The sequence below is a fragment of the Agelaius phoeniceus genome, chromosome 5 (genome assembly GCF_051311805.1).
Source record: "Agelaius phoeniceus isolate bAgePho1 chromosome 5, bAgePho1.hap1, whole genome shotgun sequence".
Classification (NCBI taxonomy): Eukaryota; Metazoa; Chordata; class Aves; order Passeriformes; family Icteridae; genus Agelaius; species Agelaius phoeniceus.
This window is the reverse complement of record NC_135269.1, coordinates 46,986,417-47,004,395: the sequence shown is the minus strand read 5'-3', so window position 1 is coordinate 47,004,395 and position 17,979 is coordinate 46,986,417. Positions and strand designations below refer to the sequence as shown.

Sequence of the window (17,979 nt, the reverse complement as noted above, 5' to 3'; positions counted from 1 at the left end):
TCTGCAAAAACGTGAAGGAAGCTATGGAATATGTTGTCCTCATCATGCTAAGTGTCTATCTACCAGTGAGCTTGGAGTTAGTAAAGAGCTGTTGATTCTAGGAGAAGAAATCTATATCTGACACACTTCAACATTTTTTCCCTTTAACAGTGGAGTGAATTTTTCCAGACTTTTCTTTATACTATATGAAGTACCAACAGTTTAAATTTAACTTCTGCCACTGGATATATTAGTTACACAAAGTATGTTTGAGCAATATGGTGGAGTAAAGACACACCCTGCATGTTGACCTTTCACAAAACTGTAGAACTCTAGGGGGAATATCCTCTGCTTTTCAAATCCTATTTTAATACTATTTAAAAACTTTAATCCTATCTGTTGAAGGAATTAACATTTATACAAGTCACTGGAGAAAAGAATGGTGTGATGTATTTGGTTAGACAAGTGTGAGGAGCTTGTGTATTGTTTTCCTTCTCCTTTCCATCCTCCTCTGTCTTATTTTTTTGGTCCATTAGAAACTGAAGGAAAAAAAATAGAGGAAAATTATGGAAAGGGAAGACAAGCCAGAATTTAATTGTACTTCCCTTGATTTAAAATCTCTGGAAATGAAGAATGAGGAAAAGAGTCTTCTGCAGTTTATGGTATTTGAAAAATTAGCTGGCTTTCTACTGAGTATAGAATAAGTAGCAGTGATGCATGGGAGGTGTATGCAAGGATAGTTATGGCTTGGAGGTTTTCCTTTGATAAACTGGGTAAGGAACACTGCAAACTAACAAATGAATGTTTTAGCTCTTTTAAAGCAAACAGTCTTTCAAAATTGTGTTGGAAATATTTTCTTATTTTGAAGTTAGACAAAGCCAACAGTTCAAAGTTTTCTGTTGAAAAATGTTAGCAAGTCTTTTATTTCTCACTTATTTAAAACATCTGATTGTTAGAAGGAAGAGAAAAAGTCACAGAACAGTTGGGTATTACGTGGTAAATGTACAATCCATTTGAGATCTGAAAGTATTTGTTTGAGAATTCCTTGTAAAGGGCATTTCATTTGCTTAATCAGGTGTTTTCTGGTAAGTGTGTCTTAGAGCTTGTTGAATGTTTTGTAGTAAAGCTGAAAATGCAGATAATGTTTTAATAAAAAATGAAAGTAACTAAGGAGAGTACTAAAAAAATCAGTTTATTCATCTCTGATTTAAATCCCTAGTCTAATTAATCCAATAATAAAAAGGCAGTGATGTTATCAAAGTGACCAATGCTCCCAAAATCCTAACATAAGCAGGGTTGTTTTAATTAAGTTTCCCATATATAAACAAGAATACTAGTCATAATATATAAAGTAGCTGCTTAGTATATAAATAGTAGAAATTGCCCTAATTTTTTCTGCCTCTTCCCTATAATATACTTCAATACAGACACACAACCTGCCCCAAATAATTCTTTGTCAAGTGTCACCCAGAAGGTCTCAGTCTGAATTTTTCTTTATATGTATATATTTAAGCACTAAATAAAATATTTTCTCATTCTTGACTCATGTGTGTCTATTACTTATAAATTTTGTGAATGTGTGCAAAACTTGCTTGGTTGTTTTTTGCCTCAGTGATGGAGAAGTGAAGGTATGCTCTGTGGGGAAAAAGCACTGAACAGACAGCTGACTGGTGGCTGTCACAGTCTTTAAAACTCAAACATGTTCACTGGCAGCTTCAAGCATGTCAATGAGATTTGCTCCCCTTTTTCAAAGTGCTGAATATATTCCCTGGTAAGCAGCCAGTCAGTCTTTCAGTATCTTCTAAAATGCAAAACAAAAAGGAAATTGTTTCAGTAATGGGATTTCATTTCCTACAGTGATGAAATTCTTTGTGAAATGCAGCATGCCTGTGTGTACTCCTGAGCCACTGTCCTTAGGAGAAGGGAAGGCAAGAGAAAAGAATAGTTGAGTGAAGACCTGCTGGTCAAACTAAAGGACAACAGGGAAATGCAGAAGCAGTGAAAGCACGAATAGGTGTGCTGGGAAGAGTATTGGGATGTTGCCCAGTTGTGTAGTGATGGGGTCAGGAAGGCGAAGGCAAAGCTGGAGCTGAAATCAGCAAGGGAGTGCAAAGAAAAATAAGAACTTCTGTAGGTATTTCAGCCAGAAAAGAAAATAAAAGCATACTCCTTGTGATCAACATGACTGGTGAACTGGTCTCAGCAGATGAGAAGAAAAGGCTGAGGTACTGAGCAATGTTTTTGCCTCAGTCTTCATTGTAAGTCTCTCTTCTCAACCTCTCAAATCTGGATCTCAAGGCAGGGACTGAAGGGAGCAAAGTTCCTCCCTCTGTAGGAAAACAGTAACCACTTGAGGAATCTGAGCATACCTAAGTCTATGTGACCTGGCAAGATGCATCCCAGGGTCCTGAGGGAATTTACTGGTGTAGCTGCCAAGCCACTCTCCCATGATATTTGAAAAGTCATGACAGTCACATGGGAGTACCCCAGTGATTGTAAAAAAAGGAAACATTGCATTTTTTTTTTTTTTTAAAAAGGGTAGAAATGCCAACACAGGGTGCCCAGGGAGAGTAGATGTCCTATCCCTGGCAACATTTAAGGACAAATTGGAGAGGGCTCTGATCAACCTGCTCTAGTTGAAGATGTCCCAGCTCATTGCATGGAAGTTGGACTATGAAATCATCAACATTCAACTGCCAGAAGGGAATTAGCAAGACAGAAAACTTTGCTAAGCTTCCTTAGCACTCTCCTAAAAGTTAAAATCACATTCTGCTGCTTTTTTTTTTTTTTTTTTTTTAAATCCTCCCACTGGCAGTTGCTACACAACTCTTTTCCCATCCTACAAAGTATTCTAAGGATCTTTTCTCTAGAATGTTTTCATCTACAAGATTTACATTCTGGGTTAATACCATTTTGTCTGTGCCACAGCCAGAGGTTTTCAGTCCCTACAACTGAATTTTTTTTTAAGAGCTGTTCAAGATATATTTAGAGTATAAAGCATCTCGTTAGCCGCTATTTTACATAGATGAACAGGAACTTCCTTTAAATGAAATTAGGTTTTTTTGCTCTTTTTTGTAATTCATGATTCTAAAGGTCCTACAGTTCTGAGCAAAGCTTTCAAAAAAGCAGTTCCAAACAAAAGCTCCCAGTGAGGTCTGTATACTTATTTTTAAATTAGTGGCTGTTGTCAGTACAGCAGTAACTATCAGAGATGCTTGTTCAAATACAGTCATGCTGTGTTTTGTTACCCTACTAAATAATAAAATTTTAATTTATTTCACTAGAAAGCTTTTTGAGGATAACTGGCAAACTAAACTCCTGTTTCTAACAAAGACAGTACCTTTGATCTTTGACAGCTATCTTCTGCTTGAAAACCTTGTTTCATATTAATATGCTACAAGAGATTCTGCAGTTGTAAATATGTTTGAAATACAAGAAAAGTCTTGTTATAATATACATGTTGCAGTTTCAACTCACAGGCTTGTCACTGTAGGTTTAAAAACAATTTTGTGATGAAAAATCATTGCTTTGATGCTTAGCTTAGGTGCAAATGTTTCTATAAAAATAACAGTACAAATGATAGATTCATACAAAGGCTCTCCTGAGGCTTGTACTGATCTGACTTTCTCCTGACCTGTGGTGTTCCTGTCACCTGAGGTTCCGTGGGTGCAGTTGGGCCTCTCTGAGCTGGGGTCAGTTTACACACAGGTCCAGCTTGGGAGCAGCAGGAGACCAGTGCTTGTACACAGGTCCTTGATAGTGTGATGATGGAGCCTCCAACCTGTGAAGGAAAGGGAGCCTGCAGAGGCATCCCATAATAAAACTGCAGTGGGCATAATAGGTCCCTGAGCATACATTGTCATCTCCAGCCTGGAAATTACTCCTGGCTCTTTTTACTGCTTATTTAATATTTGTAGTTTGTAGTTGGCAGGTTGAGAAAGGCTGACCCTATTAACTTCATCCTCCAGCAGTCTTCTTGTGGTTGTTTTTGACTTTAATTGGCCTTTCCTCCTGTTCCTAATATTAGATTTTGCATGTAATTGATGCTGATCAGGTGTCTGTCCCTTGCCCCCGTTCTGCCCTTGTACAATTTGTTGCTAGTTGGATTGAAGTCATGAAGCTTTTGCTTCATAGGTCAGAATTTTTGAGCTATAATGTACCTGGTAAGCGCCTACAGCTGGGACAAGAGGGGTTAGGAGCTCTTCCTCTCTTAGCCCATGGAGAGTGCTTTCAAGATAATTTTGCCAGATTGAAACTGTGATGTATTGGCAGGACCATACGATGAGGCAGGTACTGCCAATGCTGTGCTGTCCACATTTCTATTTAGCAACTCAGACATTTCAATTCAGCACATTTCATTTACATTTAAATTCACATACCAGAGTGGCTGTCCATGCAGAATGTGCACTGAAAGCTTGTGCTGCATCAAAATGTTATGTCTGTATTCACACCACTGCAGCTTGACTTTGTTGTTGTTAAATTCTGTGAAAATTCAGTTTCCATATGGCTTTAACCCTCACTTAATACTAGAAGCTCTTGTAGGAATTTGTCAGCCTGCTTTTGGTGAAAAGGTGAAATCATAGGGTGCTAAGTAAGAAGTCCCAAAGTGTTGGGCTTATTGGGTCACTTCTGTAATTAGGACAGAATATAACCCTTTTCAACACATTCAATTGCCTGATTGTCAGATGAACAAACAGCTTCCCTAGATACACTCCTTAATCCTCACAGTTCTGTTTTTTCCAAGAAACAGCTTATTACTTCCCACTCTCATAGGGACCAACACCAACTTTTTTATTTCTTCTTTGTTGTTTACCATCTCACACCCAATGTACAACAAGCCTCTGTCTTACCTACGCTGGTTGTAACATGTTAACCTCATTTTTTTCTTGAAACAATGTCTAGAAAGTAGCTTTAATAAGATAAGCAGCTTTTTAAGCAGTGAAATCATTCAAATAACACAGAAATGCAACACAAGGCTTCTTTAATTTGCTTTCTCCAGCATCTGTTGACTCAGTTCATACATGAAGTATCTTTGACTTCTAAGGAGACTTGGGTGGTTTAGCTTCACAGAAAATGTTTATTGATTTTAAATGTGTATCATTCACTATTTGATAGTCGTTTCTTACCCAGAAAACTGACAATCCTGGACAAAGCTGATCTACTGTGGGATTTGACACTGGCTAAGAAAGTTACTAACTGGGTGTTGATCTCTGCATGCTCTGCATTTCACAGTCTGGATGCCCTAAATTCAGACAGGTGAAAGTGACCTGTCATAACAGGGGCCAGGGAATGGAAATGCTCCATCAGAGCAGGGGGAAATGAGCTGCCCTTTGTTTTGAAACAAACGCTTTCAAGTGGTCTAGATCTTTCACACCACTCAGTGTCATTATAGGTGGAGGTGAGTTTGTCACTTCAAAAGCTGAGCACATTTTTTGATATTGTTTTCAGTTGTTTATTCCTGTATTCAGTTGTTTATTCCAAACTTCATGCTGAAAACAGCCATTGGATGTTTTCTCTTCCTTGGAGAAGGAGACACTGTGTTTCTCAGCACAGAAATGGGCTGGAATTAGTGTGTTGCTTTTTTCATCTCATCTAAACCCTCTGTCTGATTAATTCTATAGGTATGTTTTCAACCAGTAATTAAAATCTGATGTACTGTGCTGTTTGAAATGTGCCCTTCCTATTTCTGTGTTGATTCCTCACATTTGGTGAAGTGTAACACTGTAAAGTCTCAGTACACATACACCTGTAAGATTTATTTGAGTCATGCAGATAGTTTAGCTGAAGATACCTTTTGTACTCACCAAAGTCTACCTCAGAACTCTGATATTCAGCAGGACCTGGCCCTTCAGTGCTAACTTATGGTTGTAATTGACTACCTTATTGACAAGGAGTTGATTTAATCTGTCTGGTGTACTGGTGAAGGCAAAGATCCCACAGAAAAATGATACATATAATCAAATGTGTAATTATAGTTACCATAAATTAGAAAGATCAGTTAAAGGAATATAGATATATTTAGCAATGTGCTGATGTTTGAATGCTTTATAGAGGATTTGGAATGTTTTTTTTATGGGAAGTGGAGCCACAAAAGAATTCCCTAACTTAATTTATACAGACAATCTCACTTTTTGGAGTGAGAATTTCTGTTAAGGAAAAATGGCATTTTTGTAAAAGCTGAGTATGCACATAGGAGTATGGTAATTACCCCCTGATGCTCTCCCAGCCTCCAGCTATTTTCAACTCAAGGGATTTCCTGAGTCCTTATGATTGCCATTTTCATATCCTGTAGCTGATCTCTTTTCCACAATTTCTCCATCCTTTCCTTTCATCCTTTTACATTACTTACATTCATAACATCCTTTGGAAAGCTTTGGGTTTGTGTTTGGGGTTTTGTTTTGAGACTGATTTTGTGTTTGGTGTTGGTTTTTTTTGGTTTTTTCTTACAAGTCCATCACCTGAATAACCATCACCTTTTGCTTATTTTAAACCTGTTTCCCACCAGGAACCAGAGCCTGATCTGGCAGTTGCTCTCACTTATTAGTAATTTAGCTCTTTCATCCTTGACTTCAGACACCCTTAAGTGAATACTATTTGTATTTGTTCTGTGTATTCTGTCTAGCTGTATTCTAGCCTCTGCCCATGATTGTTTCAGGAGGTAACTGATAATAAGGTAATACAGTGGCAGATTTCTCTCCTTGTTTATGGGCATGGGTCTTGAGGCATTCGTGATATGGCAATTTCTTCTTTAAATCTTTTTATCATTTAGATTGGGCTTCGGAGGAATCATTTAATTATTTTGCATCCAGTGATGTAATAATATTATAAAAATATTAGATGACTATAGCAAGATCATTGTTTCTCTTACTTAAAAATTACTAGAGAGTTGCCTGCAGTAAAATGCAAGGAATGTGAAACATGAGAGTATTGTGGAAAGTTCAAGCATGTCAAATTCTACTTGCAAATTAAAATGAAGCTAGAAATTGAAGATGCATTAATTATTTATGTCACATATATTTTAATTAATTTTACCCACAATACAAGTACACATCCCATGGTTGCCTTCCAAGTGGCACACCTCACCTATAAATATACTAAACTATCACACTTTCAGCAGTGCTGAGTGAAAATCTGCCTTATCAAAAGATATTCCCTTTTCACTAAACTTGCATTTCTCTAGATGAAAACATATATTCTCAATTTCTGTTTCAACAAATTCCAGAAATAAGAATTTTAGGAAATTCTTCTAATTATGATGCTGTTCATCCTTCATTGTTCTGCCTTTCACAAGGAAAGTCTCCAACTGCTTCAAAAGTAGTTCTGGTAATGTTTGTCAAGAGCTGAATTAGTTTAGACTCTTCACAGATTCAGTATTTTTAAACAGAACAGGGGCTTCCATACCATGGCACTTGGGTCACTACCAGTACGGCTTTCCCCCTGTCCTGTCCCCACTGCAACCACTCTTTCCTCTTTTCATCAAAACTTTGCAATTTGTGTCAACTGAAGCTAAAATAAAATTACTATTGATCTAGTCCATATGATCTGTTTGTGTTCTGACAGACTACTTAGTGTGATACTGCATGAACGTGCAAAGAATTTAAATTTAGATATGCTAGCAGTCCTTGTGCATACCATATGGTACTTAGGTGGTGTCTGTGTTGGATTTGTAGTTTAAATGTCCTGATGAAGAGTCTAATTTCTGAGAAGCCTTTCCAATAAGCAAAAAATAAGCTAACTAAGCAAACTTTTCCCTCAAAAGCTTTGGAACACCCTATTAATGTAAAATATATTGAGTTTTTTTAGATTACAAATTGTAATGCTCATAATCCAGGAAGACTGCCCTTCTAATGGAAAGAACATCAACTCTTGGTTTATCCTTTTGCAAAATAATACATTTCCTGTTAAGATTAAGCAGAAAAAAAGTCATAATCAATTAAACAGAGAACTGTAACAATTACAGATGAAAGGAAATACATTGATATTGCCTTAGATTAGAAGAAGAATTAAGTGAGGTGGAGCTAGACACTGGCTTCAGTATAGCTCGAGGAGCCAATGAAAAGACCAAACAGACTCAACAGATGAGTAGAAGCCCCAAGAATTGGTTTAGTATGGCAAATAATCTTTGGGTTTTGAGAGGGATGAAGATCTTTTGCTTTTCTTGGTTTATGAAAACAATTATTGTTTAAAATCCAAAAATGCGGATAAATTGTGGGTGCAGCACTGTCCTTTGTAAGGTATCATGAAAATCTACTGAAGTACTGAAAGCAAAAGTAAGCAAGTTGGACTGAATTTTGGACACATTGTTCTGTTTTTGTTTTTTTAATAGGTGAAATGAGGAATGATTTATATATCACTGTAGAAAGAGGAGAATTTGAGAAAGGAGGGAAGAGTGTGGCCAGAAATGTGGAAGTGACAATGCATGTGGTGGACAGCAGTGGTCAAATTTTAAAGGTATCTTTGTTTTATGTTTTTCCTTGCTGTAGTTAATTTTGATACGCTTTTTCACATGTAAATCCTCTTTTGTGGCACTGATTGAAGAATACAAAAATGCTTTGGAAAGGACATGTTTATCTTTTGCTGTCTTTAGGTATTCAAAGTGTTTCCACTTTGCTTAAAACATTTATAAAATATCTATATTAAACCTTAATATATGTTTGTTTTATTTCTGTGATGAATTACATGATTGGGATAAACCTGTAAAATTGCCAACTAAATAACTGATGATTCCATTAAGATGTTGGAAAATGTTGAAGCAAGATCAAGTTTGGGAAAATTTTGTATTTCCTAAAAATTCTTCTTAGAAATACGCAATTTTTTATGATACACAGAACAACTTTTCTTGATAATTGTGAATTTTGTGTCTGATTTTAATAAATTAGGGATTCTTGCTGCAGAAGTCAGGACCATGTATCAGGAAAAAAACAAAATTATTATTCCTTTTCATCTTCAAATTTTATTGTATGAGGCTGGTGATGGCTTACAAACAGGCAATGGTTTACATTTTAATTATTAATAGATGACTGTTTCTCAACATTTTTCTATACCAAAGAGATTTCTGTTCACATTCAAACTTTTCCTCACGTATTTCTATATGGTTTTTGTTTTGTTTTAAATTTGGAAGTAGTATTTTCATATGTTCTGCATGATTTCATGATTTGTGGGGTTACAAAATGAAGAAAGCCTGGCTCAAATTGCGTGTTCGTGTATCTGAAGTGAAATTGCGCTTATTGATCCATGGCATCCAATATAGACACATTTATATATATAAACATAAGTGTGTGTGTATATATTAAACAAAAACATGATATTGAGATTATAATTGCAAAAGCTACACCTTACCTTTCCCACAGAGAATTAATAGATATCCCCAAGTCAGGACTTTAGACAAATCCATTTGTCGACCTTGCTATGGGGAGTCCATCATGGGTGTTGTAAAGGCAGCCAACACTTTGCTTCCTCCTGATCACAGAATCCACATTTATTTTCTAATCCTGGGACATACCACTGATAGTGCCAGGGTTACAGGCTTATTTCAGATGATTGAAGATCTTGAGCCTGGGCTGTTCTGGTCTCAGTTCCATTCTTTGTTGCTGGGCCATAACATTGGCAGGACTGTGTTGTGTCATGGGAATCCACAACCCATGTGGTGCTTAAACCCCCCTGATCACCCAGTACACCCTGATAAACACTTCTGCTCTGAATTGTGTAAATGATTCTGCTGTTTCTAATTTTCTAATTGCAAGTATAAAAATCAGTGCTGCTGTTTTTGAAGGTGATAAGATACTGAACATTGTACCACATTTGGCATTTATGTTATGAATGTAAACATTAAATAGTCTTCCTTGGAAGAGCAGTCCTTGATGTCATTTTACCAGTGAATTAATCTATCCTCAATCATGTTTTCTCTTCATTAGGATTTTATCTCATTTGGCTCTGGAGAGCCACCAGCCAGCGAGTACCATTCTTTCGTGCTTTATCATAACAACGGCCCCAGGTGGGCTGAGCTGCTGAAACTTCCCATTCCTGTGGATAAGTTCCGAGGAGCTCACATCCGCTGTGAATTCCGGCACTGTTCCAGTGAGTGCTGCTCGTGACTTCTGCTAGTCCTCCCCATTATGGCTGTAGTCAGTGCAGGAGTTTCCATAACACCTCAGGGAAAAGACAGCTGCTTGAGCTTTCTCTGTAATGCTTTTTTTACTAACAAAATTCTAAAATTTTTAAAACATTATGAAACATTTTAGAGATGATTTTGAGGGAAAAATTGCTGACTGGTTCCACATTCTGCATTCCAAGGCATGAAAGAAAGGTTTCACAGAGGAGGATAAACTTCTATATGTTGCTAAGATTGCATACTTTGTGGCTTACATTATTTGTTATTAATATATACTAAATTATTTCAGAATGCTTCCTTCTGATTTAAAGTGCGATGAAAAAGGAGATGTGCAAATTGGAACAGCAATTCAAGATAATCTTCATCTGACTAGCTGCAACTCCAGTGTACTTTCTTATGTTGCATTGTATATATTTATTTTGTCTAAAAAGTATACTATTAACTGCTGCTATTTATACATGCATTTCAGCAAAAGAAAAGGGTGAGAAGAAGTTGTTTGGCTTTTCTTTCGTGCCCCTGATGCAGGAAAATGGGAGGACTCTGCCAGATGGCACCCATGAACTAATTGTACACAAGGTAATTTGAGTTAGCAGTCATTAGCAGTAACGATTCCACTGGAACCTACTTTAAATGTCCTGAGACATTAGGTTGAGAAAGTCTGTATTGATTATCAAATAAATGATAATCTTGTCACCATTAAAATATCCATTGCTGATTGTTTGATATTCACCTTCCTGATATAAACTGCAATTGAATCTAGGTATGTGTTTCAGTGCATTGGTTTTCCTAAGTCTTAGTATTACATCACATTGTGTTATAATGAATTTCACAAAGGTAAGTTATTTTAATTTTGTGGAATTCTCTTTCCACATATAAGAACTGTCACTTTGTTCAGTGGATTTTATGTGCTCCCAGATAAAGTTTAGATTTCAAAATGAAAATGTCTAGCTATTAATTTAATGTAACCTGTGCAAATTTGTTAAATTTGAATGCTATGTTCTAAAACCAAATTTCAACTTTGCAACAGGTGAAGTGGAAATTCTTCAGTTTCTGAGAGAGAAACAATGATTCATATAATTTAGAGATTTGGTCAATTGTTTTGTGCAGTACAGTTATTTTAACTGGTTTGTTTCCTCAGTGTGAAGAAAATGCAAACCTTCAGGATTCTGGTCGCTACCTCAAACTCCCCTTTTCAAAGGGAATATCCCTAGGAAACAACAGCCAAGCAGTAAAAACCACTAAGGAGTCCTTCTGGATTACTTCCTTTCTCTGCTCCACCAAACTCACACAAAATGGTAGGATATGTTGATTATTTAAAACATGATGAGCTGAAATGAGTGTGATAGCTAGTCTTTTCCATGCCAAGCAAGCATGGATGTACTCAAAAATAGCTTATGTTCTATCTATTTTGTGAACTGGTTTTCTTCATAATTTTTTTTATATCCAGATGGAAACAAATGGATCATGATGAACCACTGTTTTTAAGTAGTTCAAGAATGCTTTTTAGATGACCATGATATTGGAATCAAATGCAGCACTTCTGGAATCAGCTATCAAAACCCAGCTGTTTTATAAAAACTCCTAATCTGTTTGTTGTAGATTTTTTATGAAATACTTATTGTCAGCTTTAGGCTGTAGCAGTTTGTTTCTAATTAGGCATATATTGCTTTTTTGTTTCTCTTCAAACCAACAAGAATTTATTACTACTTAAAACCGTTTATACACTGGCTATAAGGAGCAGCAGATTTAAATACATGTGTTTACACACTCTACCAGTGCTCTGTGTAAAGTTTTTAACCAGTATTATGTATAAAGTTCTTGAGGTTCTTGTTTACCTGCCATAACTGATCTACCCGTAGCTAAAACAAAAAACTGTGGAACAGTTTTCCAAAAATTTCTAAATATTGTGTATTTGCTGGGTAATGTGTTTCTGACCATTCTTTGAAAGACCCACAATTTTATATTATTACTTTGATCTCTCTTGTGTGTGAATATCTGTGACTTTATTCATCTTGTGTGTATGATGATAAAACTGCTAACTGCCTGCAAATTGGTTAAAGATGTTAAACAAAAACTAGAGCAGCTTTTTAAGTTGAAACAGTGCTCTTAATTTTCACCCTTTAATAGCAAGCGTGCAAAATAGAACTGTGTGCAACCAGTAAGTGGCTTTTTTCCTTGCACACACCCATTTTGTATTTTCATAGCAATTACCTTAGTAATGAAAGTTACCCAATGAGAGATTTTCCCAAAGGTAGCTAATAGGTAATCAGAGACTAAATTTGCTTCAGTTAAAGGCCTTGATTTAGGAAATTACATTAATCTACTGGTGCTTACACATGCATAAAAGTGCTGCCTGGAACTTACAAGTGTCTCACTGATAAATAGTTCCCTGTTGTCTGGGGTTCTAGTACTAATTTTTATTTACAGTACAGAAGTTATTTTGTACTTATTTTAAGTAGATGTGTGACATAGGGCATAAAATTTCCTCCTATTTTTAACCATATTCTGAGTAAGAGGGTGTAGAATATCTGAATAATATTGATCCCCTTTTCAGCTCTGAAAGAGTTAACAATTATTTCAGCAGTACTTCAGAGGGTGGAAATATTTTCAATAGACAGGCTCATATTTTCTCCAAGGATCTTCTTTGGGAAGTTCATCTTGGTGAGTTTCCAAATCCCCATTCTTTTAAACAAAAATTTGCCAAAATCTATTGCATGCTCAGAAAATGAACATAGAGCAAAGCATGTGGATATTTGGTCATGTGAGCATTACTTCAGTTATCCCTGAGAGAATGTAGCTTATGTATTAAAAAACACAGGATTAAAAAGATCTGTGTATTTAATTTTTTTAGTAAACATTTGTATTGGTATTTTTGAAAATTGCTGTTATTTTTTAATTTGTTTTTAAGTTTGGAGATTTTTTCTGAATGTCTCAGAGATTCACCCGTTGTTTACAAACAACAATGTTCAGTCTGAAAATGAATTAAAAATTATTCTGTTGTCTGGCTATGGGGGGGGGAAGGACCCCAAACCCAGACTTGTAAAGGGTGTGACTGAATTAGGCTGCAGCTTTACTCGCTTGCTGGGAAATTTTACTCAGCTGTCATTCTCTCATTGATTGTTCCCACATGCCATCAGCTCTCATGCATATTAAAATTATGGGGACTGGGGGATGGAGGCTGACTCCTAGTTGTTGGGATCCATAACTTCCTTACCCTGGGCACTTTGGAGGGGTTATTAGGATTATTTCCAAATGATTTTTAGAGACCTTCTAAGCAGGGGAGTCTGCGTTCATCGTGGCTGAGAACGCATCCTTATCTAATCTTTCTGCTATTTAGTTTTTCCTTCTCTTTTCTTTTTGATCCTGGATAGTTAATCAGTTAATATTAGCAAAAAGTATACTAGCTTTTTTCTATTATATTCTTAGATGGGTAGTTATTTTTCATTACTCTATAAAACCCCAAAAGAGTGATTGAGAGCACAGCATTTTTCTACTGAGTAGTTACCAAAACAGTCTTAGTTTTTGACATGTATCAGGGATTGTTGGCTGCAAGAGAGTCAGGATCCTTCCAGTAAGTCTGAATATTTTGGCTGTTGGCATCCACTTGTTTCTCAGCACTGACTGGGGCATCCCTGGTCAGCAGCTGTTCAGCAGCAGAGCAACACACCATACAGCGTGGCAGAGGTGTAATCCTTCTAGCTGCAAAAAAACCCAAAAAAAACCAGTGAATCAATAAAACACAAGTAGCACTGGGCAGCTTTCCAAATAACTCTAGTTATGGAGGAAGTGTTGGTGACCACAGAAGCAGCCTGTTGGAAGAGACATGCTGACTGCCAGTTCTGAAATTCAGTCTTTTCCTCCTGAAGTGTAGTAGTGTCATAACAAGTCAATTTCTGATGTCTCAGGACTTATATGAGAGAGATGGAAAATCATCCCAAACCACTTCCTTAAACTCATGATTCTAAACTTTCAATTAAACTTAACTCTTTGGATTTAAATTACATGGTTTGAGAAGGGACATGTTTTATTAGGTAGGGATAATAGGTCAAGTGTAGTCTGTTTTAAATATACAGGCCTTGATTATTTTGAAGATAATGCATTGGAAATATTTTTATTCTTCAGCAAAATGACTCATCACCAGTGACTTTTTCCCTTTTCCAAAACTATGATTTCCTAGTGGGCTTATTCTGGGAACAGTTTTATATCCTCATGTCTCTTACTACATTACACACCGCTATCCGTTCCCCTTGTGATACACGTCAGATTTTCTATTCATGTCATTTATGCTTGGGCTATTTGCTAATGTTATCTTAGAATGTCTTTCCTCCTTAGCACTTCCCTTGAAATAAATCCTTTGAAGTGAGTGTCTTACATTTGCTTTCTTTTTCTTTTTAAATCCCCCAACAAATCCCTAATATTCAGTGTTAACCATTTTATACCAAGTTCCTCCAGCAAACCTGTAAAGAAGTGTTTTTCCTGCTCTGGACTTATAGCTTGAGCTAATCTTGCTACTTGTCAGGTTGAGCTGAGGCTTAAAGTGTGGAAGTACATTTAATTATCTGAAAGACAAACGTGGTTCACTGGATTTGTAAATCTTGTTTCTTAAAAATTCCCAACAGAAAGAATAATAAGAGCTATAATTTGTCCTTGATCTTTGGGATGTGTTTCTGATGCATGTGTGGGACTCTTCAACACTCAGTGCAATTCAAGGATATCTTTTTTCCATGCCAACACAGCTTGAAGTAAAGCAAAAATATAACACATAAATGCATCAAAACAATCTGTGTCCATCAAAAGCAATTAAGGCAGCAAAATATTTGTGGAATCTTATGTTGGTTATTTGCCATTAACATCTATGGCAAAATCTAAATATAGGTGGAGATTTTTTAGTGTTAATAATGTAAAAATTATTACTTCATTTTTTGTGGGGTAGAGGAACTTCCGTGGAGCAAACCAGGAAAGAGATGACACAAAGATGGGTGTTGTTCAAGTATTACTTGAGTGTGAGAACAGTCCGTGGTAGAAAGCAGCCAAAAAGATGCTGAACCAAGAGGAAAACTTGCTATTAACTTCTTACTTTAATCACTACTGAGAACACTTCAGAAACCCTGGCTCCTTCTAACACAGTGCAGGGCAGTGATCAGCTAGACTGTAGCTTAAACTGGTGGAAGGGTTAGATGGTGATTAAGGTTTTTCTGCTTCAAACCACTAGGCACTGAGAATTTCTGAAAAGCTGGTCAGTGAAGCGTGGCAGTAGTAAACTTGAATATAAAAGAGATTTGGAATTTATTTAATTTAACAGTCAAAAATATGTGTAGCTTTGACTGAATACAGCTTGAAAGGAGCTCTGCAGATGTGTCTGAGTTCAGCAAGGAAAAACTGCTGGAAAACCAAGCCAAGTTTGCAAAACTATTTTAGGATATTGAATGGTATGGAACAAGAAATTCTCAATCTTATAGCAAGGTGGGCTTTCTAGTACCTCTGTGAAGCAATAACGTGTTCAAAGACTGCAAAATGTAGAACTTACATTTAAGATATGTGGAAGGGCAAATACATTCATTGGGCCATCTGTCCATGATGAATTTTATGGAAGAATTTACAAGAAACCATGGATGAAAAAATCAACGTGTAACTAATTCAGATGTGCTGTAAGATGAGTTTATCAAAGACAAATAATGCCAGAATGAACTTCTTAATCTTTCTTTTCAAATTTTTTATTTACTATCAAGAGGAAATGCAGCAGTTCAGCAATGCAGCACATAAGAAAACATATAGATTAGAAATAAGAATTTTCAAACAGGCAAATAAAAGTTAAAATGGAAGCGGAAAGTTGCACTATAGTGAAAGGAATTTCCTTCCTGAGCAGATGGAAAATACTACTAGATATGAAGAAATCTCTGGGATTTATCTGTTTTAAAGGACTGGAAGGATGTGGAGATGAGAGTGACTTCACTAAAATCTGAGCCAATTTTCTGCTAATACGTTGTTGGAAGGTCTCATTAGTTGAGAGGGACTATGATACAGCAAAGTATTGTAACTTTGATTTAAATAATTAATAAGAAAGAATAGAAATTAGATTGACTCTAATGGTAGAAAAGGCAGGATATCCTAGTGGAGACTCCTGGGGATTCTTCTTTATCCAGGGAGCTGAATAGTGCTAAACAGGAGAAGCATCATATTGGTGACCTGAATATGTCTAAAAGACACTCAAGTTCTAGAATGTAGATGTCAGGTGTTTACAAGAGATGTATGAGCTTGCTAATGATGTAGAAAATGATGTAATCTTATCGATAATGTAGTTATCATTTTGGTTAAGGAAGCTGAAGGACGAGGAATTAAAACTGGAGGAAGTTTGGACATAGTCAGGTATTTTTTAGCTCAGAATAGTTCATTTTCCAGAAGAGATTTTTTACTTGTTAATCAAGTGGGATCTTAGAGGCATCGTGTTTGAGCTCTAAAAAGCCATAGAAACATGAGTGCTTCAAACACAGTCAAGGTAGCAATTAGGAGATTGTTTCTAGCTTTCAGAGAGTACCTCTGGAAGGCATCCTTCAATGGGATGAGAGAGGGCAAATAATTGCTTTATTTAAGAGATAGTATCTGAATGAGATTGCATGATAGAGTGGCCACAGGAGAGTGATTTTAGTGACCCAGTACCATGTTCTTATGTTTGTATTGGTGGAGCAATTGCAGAATGGAATGAAAATGTGTTCTTGGAAAGATCATATTATAGCAAATCTGAAGGTGTTTTCTTTTGTTTTAATGATGCCAGATTTTGCTGAGTGGACTGCAATAGTAAATTTTAAAACATGAAATACTGCTTTGCTTCCAACTTTAATCTTGCATTTTGTTTTGCAGGAGATATGCTTGACCTTCTGAAGTGGAGAACCCACCCAGACAAAATTGCAGGTTGCCTCTCAAAATTAAAAGAAATTGATGGTTCAGAAATAGTGAAGGTATATACCTTTTCATTCTTTTAGATGATACAAAGGAAATAATGTATTTCTATGTCACAGAAGCATCTTGTTAATAACATTCTTATTCTCTCCCAAAAGTTTCTTCAGGATACGCTAGACACTTTATTTGGTATTTTGGATGAAAATTCTCAAAAATACGGATCAAAAGTATTTGATTGCTTGGTAAGTTTCATTTTGTGATCATGCTTAACACTAGCTAAAAGCCAAGTAAAACAAAAAAAAGGTGTTTTCTTTTTTCCTTTTTCTCTCACATTTAGGTTCACATAATAAATTTGCTGCAGGACAGCAAGTTTCACCACTTTAAGCCAGTAATGGACACTTACATTGAAAGTCATTTTGCAGGAGCACTTGCATACAGGTGAAGTCTGTACTTTTTCTATCTGATTTAATACTGACAGTTTTACTATACTAAAAGAATCAATCATTAGGTTAAGGAAATAGTGTATCCTTGTTAAAATCATTCTACTGCATATTTAATGCTGGTATTATTGGCCATTCATCAGAGATCTATTAGGTGCTCTTCAGCAAACTTAAAACTAAGTGTACTATTGAGTCTGTGGTGATCAGTGAAATCTAGTGATCTGGTTTTTATTTTGCCAGTGTTTCTCATGTGACAGCTTTTGGTTTGCATTTTATGTGCAAAGTTAACCCTTCTCCCACTTCTGTGTTGTAATGCTTTCTGATGTGCTATTATAGAGATCTTATAAAAGTACTTAAGTGGCATATTGATCGAGTCACTGAGGTGGAGCTTCATGATCACATACAGGAAGTACTAAAGGTAATAAATATTATTGAATTATATATTTGAATGATGTGTTCATACAGTACATGTGGGTTTAACTTAGGGAATGAAGCAGAATATATATAAATGATGGAAGAGTAGTACTAATTCTATGGAGCTGCAGACTTTCA

General features: G+C 36.2%; 1 protein-coding gene across 4 annotated transcripts in view; it reads left to right on the top strand.

Annotated features, from left to right (window-relative positions):
- The window catches only part of DOCK4 (dedicator of cytokinesis 4), a 222,676-nt gene that overhangs the window by 132,965 nt on the left and 71,732 nt on the right, over window positions 1–17,979 (top strand). For all 4 annotated transcript variants that reach the window (XM_077178944.1, XM_077178943.1, XM_077178942.1 and 1 more), the window contains exons 14-21: window positions 8,306–8,430; window positions 9,894–10,056; window positions 10,560–10,666; window positions 11,229–11,385; window positions 16,949–17,046; window positions 17,146–17,229; window positions 17,325–17,425; window positions 17,764–17,845. In XM_077178944.1, the coding sequence (XP_077035059.1) occupies window positions 8,306–8,430; window positions 9,894–10,056; window positions 10,560–10,666; window positions 11,229–11,385; window positions 16,949–17,046; window positions 17,146–17,229; window positions 17,325–17,425; window positions 17,764–17,845 (917 nt within the window). The remainder of the gene's footprint in view (window positions 1–8,305; window positions 8,431–9,893; window positions 10,057–10,559; window positions 10,667–11,228; window positions 11,386–16,948; window positions 17,047–17,145; window positions 17,230–17,324; window positions 17,426–17,763; window positions 17,846–17,979) is intronic.